General features: G+C 35.6%; 1 protein-coding gene across 3 annotated transcripts in view; it reads right to left on the minus strand.

The window, feature by feature from the left end:
* The window catches only part of TTBK2 (tau tubulin kinase 2), a 95524-nt gene that overhangs the window by 45035 nt on the left and 31804 nt on the right, over positions 1–18685 (minus strand). For all 3 annotated transcript variants that reach the window (XM_030481450.1, XM_030481451.1, XM_030481449.1), the window contains exons 4-6: positions 13168–13241; positions 12044–12184; positions 9845–9949 (exon numbers count right to left, since the gene is read on the minus strand). In XM_030481450.1, coding sequence (XP_030337310.1) covers positions 9845–9949; positions 12044–12184; positions 13168–13241 — 320 coding nt within the window. The remainder of the gene's footprint in view (positions 1–9844; positions 9950–12043; positions 12185–13167; positions 13242–18685) is intronic.

Raw genomic sequence — 18685 nt, forward strand, 5'->3', positions numbered from 1 at the left:
TGAAACTTGAAGATTAAAAAAATCATTGGCTGGAAAATTTTCAGAACCTGACGGCACTGAAGAAAGGCAAGCGGCATTTATTTGATTTTGTACATAAACACCTGAATGGAATAACATGTTCACTGCTTGATATGAACAGGCTTGAAACCGCTTCCCTAGACAATAAAAAGATCTGAACATTTGCATCCACAATTGCTTTCACTGCATTTTTCTAAGGGTCAGACTGTACAGCAGCTGGTGTATCTTCTGCTTTAGCAGGAGCTAGAGACACTTTTGTTACTGACAGGTCACCATTAAAGAGCATAAGTAAAGAGCATTAGAAATATTTGGTGGATACTCTGTCTCCTTTGGATTTGAATACCTTTGTTAATGTTTAGAGCAAGAGTTTTGTGGCTCCTTTAATGCAAATCGTAAAAGAAAAACCAATGCTACATTTCCTAGTTGTTCTAAAATGAGGACATCCCAGCTCGGTAAGGTTTAAGATTTCAAATTTCCAGGTAAAAAAAAAAGCCTGGCAAGTTAGATCTAGAATACTATAAGCCTCCTTAATGTATGTTAAAGAATATAATTTTTATTTTTTACTTATTTCAAATAACCAGAGGAAAGTCTAGACACTTGAAATTAAGGTCATGCTAAACAAATCTATGAGGGTGAGAATTCTGTCTGAGCTGTTAATTTTGTTTAAATAACAACTGAACATTGACCTAAAATCTAGCCACTGGGAAGAGCAAGAGAAAGGTGGGGAGAGGAGGGAAAGCAGTCATAGGGTAACTCTCCCTTTGACCTAAAAAGTTGTATTTATAAAAAATACAACAGTTCCACAGACAAAACAGAGCCTCCTCAGAATGCCTTTTAAGCCACTAGTCAGGATACTTTCAAAGAGGAATGCCACATTCCAAACTAATTACCAAATGAGGAAAAAAGAAATTTTCTTCTTCGTTCATCTTTGCTGAGCCCAAACCACCAGATTCAGGGGACTGGCTGTTAATTTGAATAATCACTGCCAGTCAGTGAGGCCTGCACACTGAGCAGAAAAACACAGATGTTTTAGATAAAAAGATGTTATCTGAACACCACCTTATTATGGATAGTTTTTCAATTGTGTTTTTCCCGAGCTTTGTCAGCTCAGCTTGCAATACGTGTTATCCTATCTTCTCTGTAAAACAAATACAATTCAGTTATTTGCAATTTGAAGTCCACATAAATAAAAGACCACAAAGATCAGGCCTGTGATAACACGTGATGGTTGAATTTATGGATTTTTAAATAATTATAAATATTTACATGAATTCAAATTCATTTTTAAAGGTTAGTCTCTTTAAGAGAAAAGACTAATGGCTTCTTTTGCCTTTCATTTTGCTTTCTTAGTATTAAATTTAATAGTATCTCAAAGAACAGTTATGGTTAACATTCCTTTTAAAACAGGATTGATGACAACTGCCCAAGAGCTAGCTGTAGCACCGATGCCGTTAAGAATGCCAACGTCCTTCAGATTTTGTCCCTCAAGGTTTTCTATTTCTGTACCACAGCTGACACCTTCACTTTTCACTATCACCATGTAAACAGAGACATGTAATCTAAAGGCTGCATGAAGTTAGGTTTATATTCAAAAAGAATAATTTATTCTTCGTTTCAATAAAAACCAGATTCTAGTACTATTTACTTCAGCTACCACTTAGGACAATGGGAAACAAAATGGTGAGTAAACTAACCCTCTGACAACACTCTCAAAAAAGCAATAAACAGTATTAATCTCAGAAACATACTAAATTTGCATCCTGCTTAATATATTTGCCTGATGATTAAAGAGAGGCTCCTCACAATTAAATTCACATTACCCTGCTTTGCAGTAATCAATTCTTATCTACACCATTAATTCAATTATTGGCTTCCTCTCTCCAACAATTTATTCCCCTGCCCTTTTCCTCCTCCTTTCTTTTAAGAGCCTACATCATCCCCAGCAGTTTTTGTTCTCCTTCCCACACACATTTTTCTCTCTTCTGGTCTTTTTCATCACCAGACAAGGCTCCTTCCACCAATGAGTGCTTCCTTATCAACCTCCATCCTAGAATTTAATTTTCTATTCTACCCAAAAATTACCTGCATCCTAGTACTGTTCCCAGCATGTAAAATTTAGTTTCAGAAGCCTATACAGAACCACACTACTGCCCATTTCCATATTCTTCATCCTATTCCCAGCTACACACATACCATTGTTCAACATTTCCCAAAAGTATATGAGGTCAAAATGTGCTCCAAGCAAATAAAACAAAACACACAAAAAGCCAGGGTTCAAACCACTGAGAACAGCAGCACAGTTGCACAAAAATTTGTTTGTGTGCCATTTGTTTACTCTTTTTTTTTTTCCACAGTTTAGAACAGATGTTTTACTTTTTAGATACCGCATTTGGGTGTTCAGAACAATTTCATTCTAATAAAACAGTACCAGATCTTCTGCAACTACAACTATTTCATTTAAGGCTAATACCTTGAAAAAGTAGGAAAACGTCTCTGCTGACTGAATAACCCAAGAAAAATCTAAAACTCCTGTGTCCTTCAGGTGATCAATAAAGGTTTTTCCTTTTGCCAGTATATTCAGATGCTGTGGCAGACTAATAAAGCTTGAACAGAAATATTTTCATTATATAAAAACCTGTCCCAAAATACTCCTTCCCATAATCTCCTGAAACGAATTCTTACTCGTCTTTGTAAAAAACAGGCTGGTATTTTCCCATAAGGAAAATGCTGAATTTAAAGTTACAGTCCAGATAATTATTATGGTATACCAGAAAAGACTAGGGCTTCTCTAACAGTTGCTGTACTACATTTACAATCAATTCTATCCCTTTTTACCAACTTTACAACTGATCACTACCTACCTACACAGTCAATGTGTAAAAATAAGACTTAGAAACTGCATTCACTTCGTAGGGAAAGGAATAAAGACAGCTACAACTAAAAATACTTGGGAAATACACTGCAGATGTGTTACTTCATTGTTTTCTGAAAAAGAGTTCTGCTGTCGTCGGAGGAAGAAATTATATAGTTCTGCAGAGAGGCTCTAAAAGGCTATTTCAGCTACAATATGGGAAAAGCAGCTTATATAGAAAAGCAAAAAAGGTGATGACAGAAGTACAATGGAAACCAGGAAGAAGAATGAAGAAATTTGATACTAGTGTCCTTCAGATATGTAAAAATTAGTGCATCCTGTAGCAGTAGTTCATATGAAAACTGCTGCTTACTGAATTCAAAAGCTTAAGCTTTGCGACTGTTCTGCACTTTCCTTGAAAAAGGAGGTTTGATGGATACAAAAATGTGGGAATAAAGAAGACATTAATACCTACAGAGGCAATTTCTTAGATTCCATCATATTTTTGATCATCTCCTTCAAGTCTTATTTTTTTACTTTCAAAAACAGTTTTACTGTCACCTGACTGCTGCAAACCAAATGGAAGTCATTTCAGATAATCAAATCCGAGGGTGAAAAATCATGCTATTGCAAATCCCACTGGGGAAAAAAAAACCAACAGTGAAATGGGCTGAAAACTGCTTGCTCCTCAATTCTGTAAACACACAGTCCACATGTGACACTCCAAAATGCAATAAAAAATACATCAAGCACTACAAGTGTTGAACAACCAAATCACTCAGTTGAGACTCCTCTTCCTGATCTTTAAATACTACTTTCTGAGATCCTTACATTACACCTGCATTTTCCAAAAAAGTATTTAGATTGAAGCAGCTGCAGCTGAATGGACACCCTCGTAACATGGTTTTAATGGTGCTAAATCACCATGGAGTCTGACATTAAGATGGGTAGTACAAAGATGAATGACATCTCTGATAATCATACTGAAATGTCTTATAATCCGACAAGCGTGACACCAAACTCTGGGAAACACTTTAATATAGAAATATGACTTGAACCCTTCGTGGAATGAGTAGGGATGAACTTCAAGAAAGGCTTTCTCATTCTAAGCTCTCTGCCTTGACCATTCTTTCAGGTATGAAGTCTAAGAAGACACCATTATTTCTCAGGGAGAAAATATTGACAACAAAAGAGTCCTCCATCCAAACTTGTCTATAAGAAACAACTGATAACAGCCAAAATGAAAATGCAACGTTGAAACTACTTTTTTTAGTAGTTCAAAATAAGAAACCAGCAATACATACACAGCATATGCATAAATAAGACTCCCCATCATTCATGTATAGTTTCTTGTACTAGAAGATAATCTTTTCCATATGCAGTATTATTTCCATCTTTGTGTAATTCTGCACAGACTGGCACTAAATTCTGCTTTTTGTTGTTAAGCCCACCTTCCATTTAAACCTTAAATTATTACAGTCCTGACAGGCTGTATTTGAAGGTTGAAAGGCCAAACAAAGATTATTTTTCAACTCCTACAGAAAATAATGAGACTTTTCCAGTTTTATTTCCAAACAGATTTAAAAGAAAACAGTGAGGTTTTGGGTGACTAGAAATATCTCCCTTCTAACATAAGAAACAGCCTCAAATAAAGACTTAAGTTCCTTTCTTTAAAAATCCAGAAATAGGTAACGGAGACAAGTTGCCATCTTTACTGTTGCTTATCTTTACTGTGCATGAAAGATAGTCTGTGAGGGGAAAGATCCTCAAGAGCCTTAAAAATTAAAATAAGTAGCACTTTGGAAGGGTAACAATCAAAACAAATCACATAAATTGTGTCTGCAGTAGCACCCTGAATTTTGGTGTTTGTCAAGACAAAAGTCTCGTATTCACCAAACCAGAAAGAGGATAGTGTAACAGTCAGGTCAGGGGATGGTGAGCCTACAGAAGAACTTCAGGTTTGTGAATAAAAAATAAATATTTGCATGCATACACATATGAATGTATGAGCATATTATAGAGAGAACACTGTCAGGATACATATGGAGACTGGATGTAAAGACATACCCAGTCAAAACTGCCAGTAAGCCTCAGGGACAGGAAGATGGTATCACATGCAGTGATTCAAAACAGAAGTATAGCTGAATGGTTGGTACATGAGAAAGGAGACTAAGAGCACATTGAGTTTCAGTTCATCAGAAGATTTTCACAAGGATACTAGAGATACATGACACTGTTTTAGGTGGAACAGAAAGAAACAGTATTGGAACAGGGACATCATGAAACATGAATCGTGCATAGAGACAAAAAGAAAAAAAAGTGTTTATGAATGAGGTTATCTGAAGATAAAGGATAAAAGGAGGGAACATAAAACTAGAGATATACATGCTGAAGCAAGAGGACTTGAAATTAAATCGTGAAAGAAGCTGAAGCCAGAGCAAAGTCAGATAAAGGAAGACTGTCACTAAAGATAAAACAGCACAAACTATGTGGATGTAGGTTGAAGGCCTGTATTAATGGAAAATGGAGAAGAATGAGAAAACGAGAGAAAGCTGGCCGGAATCACAGAAGACAAATGCTAGTAATGCAGAAGAGAAAAACCAACACATGAAGAGATGATGTCAATAGATAGGATGTAATCTCATGGCATAGGAGAAGCTATAAGTTAGTTCTGATGGCATAATTACAGAAATGTTAAAATTCTGGATCCTAACATTTCTCGATAAAGACAAGCTAAATATTTTCTTTCAATTGTAGACTGATCTACCTACACAATTTTCTTTGCAAGCTTGTTCATATTATAATCCCCAGATGTTTTATTTGTTTAAAAATATGTATTAATTAAATGAATTTCAACTTACTAATATATGAGCCACTGTTGATTTCAAGGCAGACTGAATCAGAGTAGCTTTATTTGTTGTGAACTTTGTCATAAACACTACTTATGGTAGGCAACAGCAGAAGAAACAAAACACTGAGATAAATTTTATTATATTTCACAGTAACTCATAAATTTAAATACATTATTATTCTCATTAATGTGTCAAATGTCTCATTTTAAAACTTCTCTTTAGCAATAAAGAACAATCAAATGAGAATTCAAGAAATCAGTGCTCCCACAAAGGAGGAAAAGAAAGATTACACTCAAGTTGAACTAAAATAAGCAGTACTTAAACAAAGGCTTTCTTTGCCTACAGCGCACAAAAATCCTGGGAGCGATTTTTGCTGTAATAACATCTATTTACTCTGGGGACTAATTTAATGTATCATGGAAGATAGAGCTGCTTTTAACTTAATTCTGCTGCCATTTAGGGAACGTAGGAAAGCATGGCAGCAAGATGAGAAAACAGACTCCAGCGAACACAAATAGATCCAATGCTACTGTAAAACTTGTCCAGAAAGAGTCTCTGATAACTCATTAAAACCCTGCATTTAAATTAATATGATGTGTGGGAGACTTAGTTCCATAGGCTAAGATTTTTGAATATTATAGACAGTTTCTTCATGCCGGTGCACATGAAGAAACTAATGTTCAGAATGGGTTTATACACCACAGAAAAGAGGAGGGACAACCAAGCCCATGCTAGGGAAGCATCTGTGTCATCAGTGCATTTTCTGTAATGAGAACAGGTATGTTTGGTAACTATAGTAATAACAACGTGAAACAAAAAACTAATTACTACAGAGAGTACCAAAAATATTTAAATACTCTAACCTGGATGAATCTTCATTTCCACTTTAAAGGGTAAACTTTTTCTATTGCAATATTGTTGGAACTTCAGCAAAATTTCTGCAGACCCATTAGCACTACTGCCTGTTTGTGAACTTCACTCCCAACATACCATTTCGGGCACCTGTAGTAAAATCTGTACTTAAACATTGGCCACTACTTTCCATATAAGATCGTGTATTCAGCCACTTGAAACTTCCTGCGTATTACCAATTTAAGCTGAAATTCTTCATGTTAGATAACTGGTTTTGTAGCTGCTTGCTTTTAATTCAGCAAATAATTTCAAACTGCTCTTGAATGCAGCTGAAACAAATGTTTGCTTCTTAACCCCCACAGTAATTTGTAGGAAGCCTATATGTATCCCCAGAATGCCTTGGAATGAAGACAGACAAGGAGGGATTTGATGATCTCAAGGAACATTCTACTAGCCATCCAACACTCATTATGCCTGAGCTTTCAGAAAAAGTAAATTTCACACAAGCTCAATACAGCCTTGTTTGAATGAGGCATCTAAAGTCTTCAAATGTTCTGTCTGTCATGAGGCATAACTCAATCCAGAGCTGCAACAGCCTGAATTTCTTTTCTTTCATTCCTTCAGAACGCTTTCAGGTCTCATTGTGGTGCAAAGAAACGAAACTGAGGGCAAAGAAAATGTCACTTAGTTGCACTGAACTATTTCAGTGGGCACCAAAACTGCAAGGAGAAATTAGTTTAACTGGAAGCAAAGCAGTATGAGGAGGTGGGTGTAGAAAGGAAACCAGAGAGAAGTGACAAAATAAAAGATTCAGACTAGAATAAGCATTGGCTTAACAGAAACACAGAAGGGTCCAAATGGATGGTTGAACATATCACTAGCCACCAGCACGTACTTCAGTCAAGTATGGGAATAAAACCATGGATTCCCCAAGTTTTATAATTCCTCTTTTTATAACAGATCTGAAACAAGAACACAATACCACACTGAAGTCATATGAAACTCTGCTGCATTTCTCTGTCTTTGTACAATGCACTGGCATTAACTAAGAGCCTAATGTTGGGCAGCTTAATGCTTTGCTGAATTTCTCATTTCCTCATTGCTTCCTGACCTGATTTCACACAATAAAACAGTCTTCCTCACCATAAGGACCTCTCTTCAACTTCTTGTTTGAACTTCAGTCAAGTGAATACATATAACAATTTATAACAAGAAGATTTAAACTATAAAATTGATGATAATTTCTTCTTGAAATTGCCTTTTAGTTTCAACCCTCTTGCCAGTCTTAAGTTGCATTTTGTCAAAGAACTACACACCACCTTTCTTCTCTACCAGTCTTGAAGCTAATTCGATTTTTTTATCTCCACCTGTTGGAATGCATATGATAGCCAGTGGTGCTGGCCAATGATTTCTGGATGGAAATACAGTTCTGTCATAAACTTTTCTGCTTTCAATAGTATCCATATAAGTCTCTTCTGTCTTTTTGAGTTGAACAGATTTCTGGCCACCAGGAATTCCTTAACGTTGGGGGAAATACAAAGCTGCCAAAGGACCAAAACCTGATACTAGAATTTCCAAAGTTTCTCTTCCAATTCTTTTAAATCACATCTTGGAAATTCGAGAACTCAGGAGTTATATGTTAAATCTGAGTGGGACTGGATTCTTTCAGCAGAAGGCAGGTATATAGAAAATTAGACCCATCATAAAAATCTATTAATTAACCTTAACTAAGGAACAGGTTCTTACCAATAGAGTACTATGTTTTTTGGAGAATATGCTTTTACATTGTTCCAGGTTATTTGCAGTATCTGTTGAAGAAATCTAATGAAGTTTAGAAGAAGGATAGCCTTAAGGCAAAGCACATAGCACATTTAATAAAAATATTAATAAATTTTGGGTATAAGCAAGGCCAACATTGTGGTTGCTGTCTATACAGGAGTCTTTTTTTTTTCCCTCCTCACTGCCACTCTACTAATATGGATTACCCTGTCAGAACATTCTAAACAGATTAAATTGAAGAATTACTTCAGTTACATTGTAGGGCACTGCAATGAAAAACAAAAGGCAAGAGCTGAGTTGTTACAAAAGAAAGAATAGCAGAAATATTAAATTTTATGTTGTTATCACCTATTTTCTCTGAAAATAGTACCATTGGTGTTTATAGAAATTACAGAATCTTGGGAATTGTTTTCTCTTTGAAATTACAGGTCAGTTAGAAAAACATTAGAAGCAGCCAAACATACAGAACACGACAAGAACACTGAGAAATAAAAAAAGAATTTAAAAACTACTTAAAATGTTTAGCTCACCTTTCCAACAGCAGCAGCCACTCTGTTGGTCTCCCCTGCTCTTTGCTTTCATTGCAGTGTCCAGCATTATGGCTGAAGGAATAGAGTACAGCAGAACCCCGCTAATTTACCTTACTAATTCACATACCTCATCATTTGCACACAAAAATTTGCCACCTTCCCAATTTCCTAGGTAAAACAATATCAAAAATCCTGTAGAGATGGCTTCTAGCATTCAAAATCTCATCACATTAATAAATATGCTACACAATATTGACTAGTATATTATTAGTACCATCAAAATGTAAACTAAATTAGTTTAATAAAGAAAATATGTTTCTTTAAAACATCATCATGTATCATGGCATTGGCTTGCTAATTTTCAAACTTTGACATCAACAAAAGGACTGCCTGCCAGTGAATTAGGGAGGCTCTACTGTACTTAAAATCATAATGTCCTCATTGATACACTTTTATCTACAATTTTCTTCAGACTGCATCGCATGGGAATACAGCAAATACATTTAACTATGTCCTGCTATCTATTATAATTAGTGTCCTACCACTGTTTTAATTATTCAGACTTTCAGAAGGTTATATATTCAGTTTAGTGTTTGACATTTTTCTCCTACATAGATTTTTTCTTCAATGCAATATATAATACCAAGCGAAATTCAGCCTCTGTGTAATACCCTGATATTTAATGAAATCCTATTTGTCACTTGATTTTCCAAAACAAAAGGTAAATTACCCAAAAATATCACAGACTACACCTCTGCCTCAAGACAAAAATCAGAAGCATGATTCATTCCTGACTGCCAATCTTTGAATATAATCAATAAATCATGTGGCATTTCTGATCTGGAATGATGTTTGTCAAGTATAGACCAGTTACCAGTTCGATGCAATTCCCATACTTCTTCAGAAAAAAAGACAGCATATTACCACAATTAATTAAATTGACAACTGTGAAAAAGTCTTACTGGTCTGACATCCCCACACGAGTTGGTAAATTGCCGTGCCAAGCCAAAATCCAGCATATAACACTTCCTACAGGTGCTAGGAAAACGTCCCATTGCGAAGTTAGACTGGGAAGAAAAACAAATACAGATGGATACATAGATACATACACACACATTTCAATATGTGCACATACTAATACAGTAACACAATCATAGAAAATCCACATTCTACTTCTTTATTCTTTCTTCCATATTTTCAGTTCTACTAAACTCCCATTAAGTTTGAAAAAAAACATTAAGAAAATCACACATCCAACTTAGCATATCTGAACAGCAGCCTCTACGGTAAAAGGAGATTGTCAACTTACTTCAGCACTTAGAATATATTTATTTTTAGCAAGAATTTTCCAGTCACAGCTTCCACTCATATATTTTGATCTGGACATGTCAAAAAAACATACAAACCTAGTGGCTAACAAGCTCATCTAAACAAATGCACTAACACATATGCAGAATACAGACTAAGGGGTGCAAACTGCCTTTTCCTTTTGATGGAAGGGGGAAGAACCAGGTTTCAGCGGAATAAAAATAAACAAACAAACAAACCCAACACACACCAAAACAACTAAACAGTAAGAGCTGGAAAGTCAGTGAGGACTTAGGTAATTAATTCTGAAAATCTCCAGTAAATTTTCTCATTTGCCTTTATGGATTAACATTCCATGTTAGACCTTTAATAAAATTCTTCAACACTGCTAATTTATGATGTTCGAACATGTTGGCTGAACTGGTTCAAGTTTCTCCCCATCAAATCCCCTTAAAATGGATTACATGATACAAAAAAAGATCAAGCTAAAAACAAGTCCTGTGAAATGGAATTGAAGCTACACATCTGAGCAAGCTGGAAGCTTAACACAATTAACTCTGAAAAACTAGTTTTCTTATTCCATTATGTGAAACAGCAGTACTCTTCTATATAAGCCTGAAATTCACAGCTGCTTCAATGTGTAAGGTTGAGGGTAAAACCCAATCAAAACCATGAACTGAAATGAGTGTGATCAACATTGCTTTAAATGGTACGGAATTTCAGCATTGCCTAATTCATCACGAAGCAAATAACCAATCAAGGATTTCAAGATTTCAGCTCAGCACAAAGCTTGCTTTTAGTATAATCCATCTAGAAGATACATAACAAAAGATAAAATGGACTTGTACTTTTAAGCCAAGAAAACTGCATGCTAGAAAGCAATCAGGCTTCCTTTTGCATGTGTAGGTCACAGCATAATCTCTAAAGGGGAAGAAAAATTCTTTCTTTTACGAATCTAATATATTGCCTTACACTGCTGTTTATCCTGGCTCAAGATCTCATTTTCTGGGTTTTTTCCATCCCCTAACAGCATTCCCCATTTTCATTCTATTTGTCTCCAAGACAGTGCCAGATAATAAGATGTCCCCAAACCATCCTGCCAGCCATAAAGGAACATATTTCCCATTCAAACCTTGAATAGTTCTCATCATTAAAGTCTTGCGCTCCAGCTAACTCCTCCTCACCTATTTCACTTGACATCCACTGCCCCCGTGTCCTTTCCATATTAAATGAAGTCTTAGGGATGGGTCAGAGAGAATACAAGGGGTTTTTTATAAAAAGTTGCAAGGAAGAAGTGATGAAAATGAAAATTCCCTCATGCACAGGAACTTATCAGAGGTTTTACGTAAACATCATTTAGCTGACAGGAAATTTAGTTATATATGCCAGATATAACCGGTCATATTTGCACATATTTGCATCTCTTAGAAAACACGAGATTTGCCTTTTTTTTTTTCTTTCCCTCATTTACAAATTTTGAAAGTTCACAGCTCTAATGATATTTTTAACATGGAGCAGTATTAAAAATAGATGATGCAATTTCAGAAATAAATTCAAAGATAAACAGACGAAACGGTAAGAACAAAAGCATGATGCTATCAGGAAGGCACTATCCTCATGACACTTTGAAAACACTCATTTTATTGTGCAATTCCAATAAAATAATTGAATAATTTTGTCTTAATCTTTCTTTACTTTGTTTGTGATAAATACAGAGATTTATATAAAAATATGAACGTTTTCTGTCCCTTCCCATTTTCATTTTAGCATCTAGTATAGAACCTATTCTTATTCATGCAGCCATCTAATGACCACATACTACCTGCCTGTTTTGATTTAATAGGCATACTTACTGGTTTTATGTCCCTGTGCAGGAATCCCACAGAATGAATACTTTCAATAGATTCCAAAATCTGCTTCCCAAGCCGCAGAGTGGTACTAATGGTGAATGTTCCTCGAGACTGGCTCCGACGCAGGTCTGCCAAGTTCCGGCCCTGATCAAATTAAAAAGGCATTTACATAAAAAAATACTAATACCAAGATTCACAGATAGTAAAGGCTTCATACTACTTCTTCAGCTGTTCGTGGTTAACTACAGAATACTCTCAATTGCCATATTCAAGGATAACACGTCTCACCTAAATACAATGAGTATATGTCCCCGACTATCTCCAAAATTAAATTTAGAATCTGTTTTTGAAAATATGAATCTTAGTATCTTTCTACTCCACAAAATTATTCTCTATTAGAAGACTAGTAAATATACTACTAGTTAATGTTGTATCTGTGTCACACCTGAAAAAAGGCTGCTGAGAAATTGCTCACAAAGGCTTCTTTATATTCACTTCTTTAAAGGAAAGTACGTTAATTTATTTAATTATGCAGTATAACTCAGATGATTTAACCAAACAGATGAAAAATATACTATGCAGGAAACGCACCCGCATGACACACAAAAGTGTTGGTCTGTCAAAATAACAGATGAGAAACAGTATAAACTACAGCACTCCTTTTTCCAGTATCCATGTTCGCCAAGATGATAAACGACAATAATCCCATAACTTTAAGCGCTAATCACCCAATTAAGCACTTTCCACAAAGTCTTTCAGTAAAGTGAATTAAGAGTTTTCTTCTAACTTGTAAAGCGTATTTTTTCCCTTTCATCAAAAGAAGGCCAACAAAATGCACAGACTAATATATATTATAGAGTATCTTCAAGTGAAGACTTCAAGGAAATGTGAATTATTTCAGAAGACATCACAGTTGACTCTTTCAAAAGTCAAGTCTTTTTGAGGACACAAACTTTCTTCTTTCTGAGAGAATTATGGAAAGGATATCAAAGGATAAAGATATACATTCATGATCTTTGTTTTATTTTTTGATTTCTCATTCTCTAAAATTTTACTGCTATTTTCATATATGCTTGGCTAATAAACCAAAACACACCATCAAACTTTGAGCTGTTTGACACACTGACCTGCAACTGCATGACCACATAGTTAAATCTGTCGTTCCTTCCACATCCTATGAATCTACAGACATGATCTTTTCCTGAGAGAAAAAGAAGCAAATTAGCTAATAATAACGAAATTCTGTAGTTTATTCCTTTAAATACCTATCAAATTACTGTACAAGATAGTTATATTTCTTTAGAGACCTTTAATAAACTAAATCCCCAACCCCCACAGTTCAACAGCTGTAAAACCAACGTCAGTTCTACCCCCAACTAATCAAAAGTTTTCTCCCATAAAATATGCAGCCCTACCACACCTATCATTCTTCCACAGAAAGTATGCACAACAACATGTCTAAATGTCCACAAATTTGAGGCATTTCAGATTGGAAAAAGGTTATTTTCTTGCAAAGCTGATGACTTGTCCTAGACAATATTCCTAGCCACCATACCTCTTTTTGTACAAGCTGCAGCTGCTGCAATGAAAGAGAACAGCAGTAGTTACCTGCGGGTCATGTTTTGTATTAAAAAAAATTGTAGAAAGTGTAATTCAACTAATCTAATTTGTGAATAGCTTTTTCTAGAATATGATCTTTGCTCTTTAGCTACAGAAGACAAATTCAGCTCAAGTACATTGAAGCAAAGATAAAAGAATGTAGTAGTTAAAAAATAAAAAAAATCAGAGTGTGGTTTAAGCCAATTTTCTTTAAAGCCTCCTCCTGTCCTAGGAGCAAACTGTGGAGGAGAAGAGGGCTACTCAAAAATAAACTCCTTACTGTCCTGTAGTTAGTCAAATGCTAAGATTCCCCAGGCAAATAGAGAGAAAGGAAAGCCAAGAACTGCAGTAGGGAAACAGAAGGGGAATGCAACCTCATTGTCATTTTGGTATCGGTGTTTATTGACTTGGAGAGAAGCTGGGATCCCTTATGACCCCACTCTACACCAGAACAGGGACTGCAGGGTTTAAGTCCCTCAGGCCATTTACCTGCATTTCTGTCACCATGGAAGCTACAGCCAACAGAAAGTGGCCGCTAAACCTGAGTAAATTTCTGCCACCTAAGGTTTCTTTCATTAATTTCTTTTACCCTTAGGATTACCAGAATGTCATAGATAGGAGAAAACAAATTAAAATTACAAAAAAAACCCCAAAACCATTACTGTTTTCAAAACACTATTACTGCTACCTACAGATCTGGGGGGACTTTTTGTTACTGCTGCAATCGTAGCTCCATTAAAACCCTAAAAACTTGGCCCTACAGCTTCTGAATATTCTCACTTCACTTCAAGAAGAACAGTTGCCTGTTTATTGCTTCCTCAGAAAGCTCCCTGCAACATATAATTAAAACAAAGAAAATGGTACAGGATTCATCAAAATTTATGTTAAAAGAATTATTTTAAAAGGAATCAGTACAACTTTTGCAAATATGTAAGTGCTAAGCTGTAAGTATCACTGATTTTCCTCCACTTTTTCCTTCTACCCATTTGTTTTAATAAGACAGGCAATATTACAGACAGTATCATTTTATGAAGAAAAAAGATTTGCAGCAAATTTGTCAAGATGAAATCTTGTATATTCATTGCTGCAGTTTCCCGTTAATGAAGTCTCATCTCAAATATTTATGATTCATTTTACAGCCACTGTGGCTATGCTGAAGGAACATCTTCAGAGAAACATGTATCAGCCGGATTTCATCTGAAAAATTCAGTAAATGTCAAAAACTTGGTTTGGTCAGAGAAGCCCTATTTTAGCTGAGCAGCAACTCCAGTTGTGTGGTAACTTCTCTGGAAAATAACTTTTCTAAAAATCAGAGGACACAGGAGGGAACAGAATTAGGGCCTGCACACTTAATTCCAATTGCCTGGAGAAGGCTGCATGGAGACCTCATAGCAGGCTTCCAATATCTGAAGGGGGTCTACAAGGATGCTGGAGGGGGACTCTTCATCAGGGATTGTAGTGACAGGACAAGGGGCAATGGCTTCAAACTTAAACATAGGAGATTTAGGTTGGATATAAGGAATAAGCTCTTTACTGTGAGGGTGGTGAGGCACTGGAACAGGTTGCCCAAGGAAGTTGCAATGCTCCATCCCTGGCAGTGTTCAAGGCCAGGCTGGACAGGGCCTTGAGCAACCTGGTCTAGCGGAAAGTGTCCCTGCCCATGGCAGGGGGGTTGGAACTAGGTGATCTTAAGGTTCTTTCCAACCCAAACCATTCTATGACTCTATGATCCTCTGACACTCCAGTGTACATACCTACTACACCCTTGCAGATGCCTTCAGTTCCTTTTCCCTGGGTGAAAAAACAGTATTTTCTCACACCTGCCACATGGCTGGCGAGCAGGGAGAGAAGAAGTTGGCAATAGGCTGCAGAGAACAACTATGCCCTTGAAAAGCTTCCCAGGGAGGGTTTGAAGCCTACATGCCATTCCACCCCAGGCTGCAGTGTAGCACTACAGCTAGCTTTTCAGCCTACAGCAGATGCAACCCATCACTAAATTATGCTAGAGAGCTGTAAATGAATGAGGGAGAAGTCTGTAAGGTTGTGTGAGACGGAAACCAACTGAGTGAGTCTCACTCTCACGGAGTGAGATGCGATAAATCTGTCTTCTCCCATCTGACTGTGGGAACAGATGGCCTAACAACATGATTAAACAAAACAACCATCTGTTGCAGCAGATTTCTTACAAAAAGAAAAAAAAACCCAAAAAAGACAAAACCAGACCTTAAAGAGTTAAACAGGATTCTAATAACAATAATCAGGAGTCAGTATGATTGGCAGGGGAAAATAATAAATGAAGAATTCAAAGATACAATTGATGACTAAACTGTGATAAAAATGGCCATATCAGTGAACATACTCCTCCTTCCTAATTAAGAGAGAAGTCTTACAACTACTCACATATTTAAGCATGTTTTGTTAGGTCTGGGTCTTAAAAGAGCTTCTTTGAAGTTTTTTATTATTCACTGTACTGCATTTCTACAAAGTTATGACTCATTTCAACCCCACAATGAATGACCACACTGTTTTCATTTTCAACATTTCTGAAAGCAAAAATAATACTAACAGTACATCCCTGTGCTTCTGCCAACAGCTATTCGCATTTCAGTTTCACAGTTTGTGAAATAGAAATCTAATACAGAAACACTCAAAAGCATGTTTACAACCTTGAGAATGTGCCTAGCTCTAGTAAAGACTGGAAAAACTGTTTTGCTGGTTTGAGACATATTAGACCTGTTTATTTAATTCTTCCCTAAAATCCTGTTTCCTCATAATTTTCCCAGAAATTGTATGTGATAATAAATACACCAAAAAAATCAGATCCACACATCAAGAGAGCTCTGAATTACACTGACAGCTCCCCAACTCTCATTGCACACTATCTGTAGATCAGACTTTCCAAATATTTGCAAGAAAAAAGATTTTCATGACAGTTACTTTCCTTCCTCTGATTTATGTCCAAGGTAACTAGAACACCTTGAAAGTAAGAGAATAGAAGTCCTTTGAGAAAAGGGTAATAATTATATACATACATATATATATACACACATACGCCAAAGAGGGATAGAAGAACAAGATAAAAGTTGGTCTCAGAGGATGTATGCTATTAGAAGGTTGTTACAAAAATAGCCTAAAAGAGCTGTTTACAATTTCACCTGCTCTGAATCTGCAAGGAAAAAAAAACTTGTCAAAAATAAGAAAAACGTCTACATGGTAAATGAAGCATTCAATAAAAAATATTTTTCAAGAAGCAATAATAAAGATGTTTTCTACTCCCCGTTTTTGTCTATTTTTCTTGATTAATCTCTCTGCTTAAAATTTGTAGCTCTTGCATACTGAAAACTTGGGAAGGTAGAAAAATTAATGGAAATGGCTCCTAGAAGCCAAGATTTTAGGTAAAACATAAAATGGTCTCTACCACAATATTATTTAATAAAAATCCTTTAAGTATGGATAAAAATGTATGCATGTAAAAACAAAGTTACGTATCTGTGCAAACTATAAATCTCAATATATGAAAAGATTCACCCTTGACTCACCTCTTACTACAGTCATTTTCATGATTATCTAGAATATTCCCTATCTAAAACCAGAGCAGTTGCACTGTAATGTGGAACTTGTGCAGCAATGATTAAAGGTCACCTCTAGTGTCATCGTCATGGAATCACTGACTTTTTATTTTAATGGGGGGGGAGGGGGTGTCCTCTTTAAACCATGCAAAACAATAAAGAAAAAAAGATAAAAATTAAGGAATAATATTTAGATTGATTTCTGATAAGGAAGGTTGTCAAAAGAGCTCCTTCTAAAGATCTCATAGAAAATCAGAGTTTCAGTCATATAAAAAACCCTTCCATTTACTGTTTTCTCAGAGAAATACTATTGAGAAAACAAATAACTGAAAGGTCTTTATTTGGATTATATATTAATTGGATTATTTGCCTCAGTGGATCTGTTGTTCAGGTGTTTCATGATTCTGTCCTTTTCATCTAGACAGCATTTCCCATGATTCAATAGGACCACTGCAGGAAGACTTAGGTTGTTTATGGAATTATCCTCCCAAAGGAAGACTGATAAGAAAATGATAATTTCTGTAAGGCCTTATGGCAATTATTCACAAATCAATTTTTTATAATTTCAGCAAATATTGTTTTCCAAAAATATTTCAAAAGGTAAAAAAGTTTTTACTAAGAAAAAAGCATTTTTTGTAATATCTTAAATTTCACTACACATGAATTCACAGTACAAAGTTCTACTGCAGCTATCTAGTCACATATAAGGCTGTTTTTACAAACATACTGGCATTGTAGTGCTACCAAATTCCAATATTTCATTTCAAATATTACTATTTTTATTATTACTTTGGCTGCTTCATTTATACCATTTTAAAGACTGGGTTTTGCTAAAAATAGAACCAATGTCATGTGTGCACAAAAAAACCAACCAACCCAACACCTTGAAAAATTAATTCTGAACATTTAAAAACACAATATCAGAATATTTGTTTCTTCAAAACTCACTATCTAAGATAATTTCGTTCAAAAGCCTCGACAAATGGTTTCTAAATTTACAATTGATAAAATTGAAATTCACTATTCATCTCTAGACTGGAAACTCTAAAATTCAAAGAAAGCAAATATTCAGTCCCTGAATCTCCTTGCTCTACTACATAATAAGTGAAATTCTTTAAAAAGATATAAACATAGGAACAGTTTGTTAATAACATAACATGTGACATGCTTGCCCTCTTAAATCTATAGGGGCTGTCAATTGCTGCTGCAATGTGACCTTTGCAGCAGATTAGGCAGCACCATATGTCATGCAGATTTTGTTTTATTCAAACTTAGAGTTTAGGAAAATGGGGCTGCTGACAGGGACGGATGTACTAGTCAAAATCTTCCAGATTCAAAATAAATTTTTTAAAGAAAGAAAGTTACCCTTTAAACATTCTTTTTATAATCCTATGTTGTGAAAAGCAATGAAGAGAAGCCATTACATATTTCTCTATATTGGTAGCTTCAGACAGTAAAGTATTTAAAGATACATCAA

The sequence above is a fragment of the Strigops habroptila genome, chromosome 4, assembly GCF_004027225.2.
Source record: "Strigops habroptila isolate Jane chromosome 4, bStrHab1.2.pri, whole genome shotgun sequence".
Lineage (NCBI taxonomy): Eukaryota > Metazoa > Chordata > Aves > Psittaciformes > Psittacidae > Strigops > Strigops habroptila.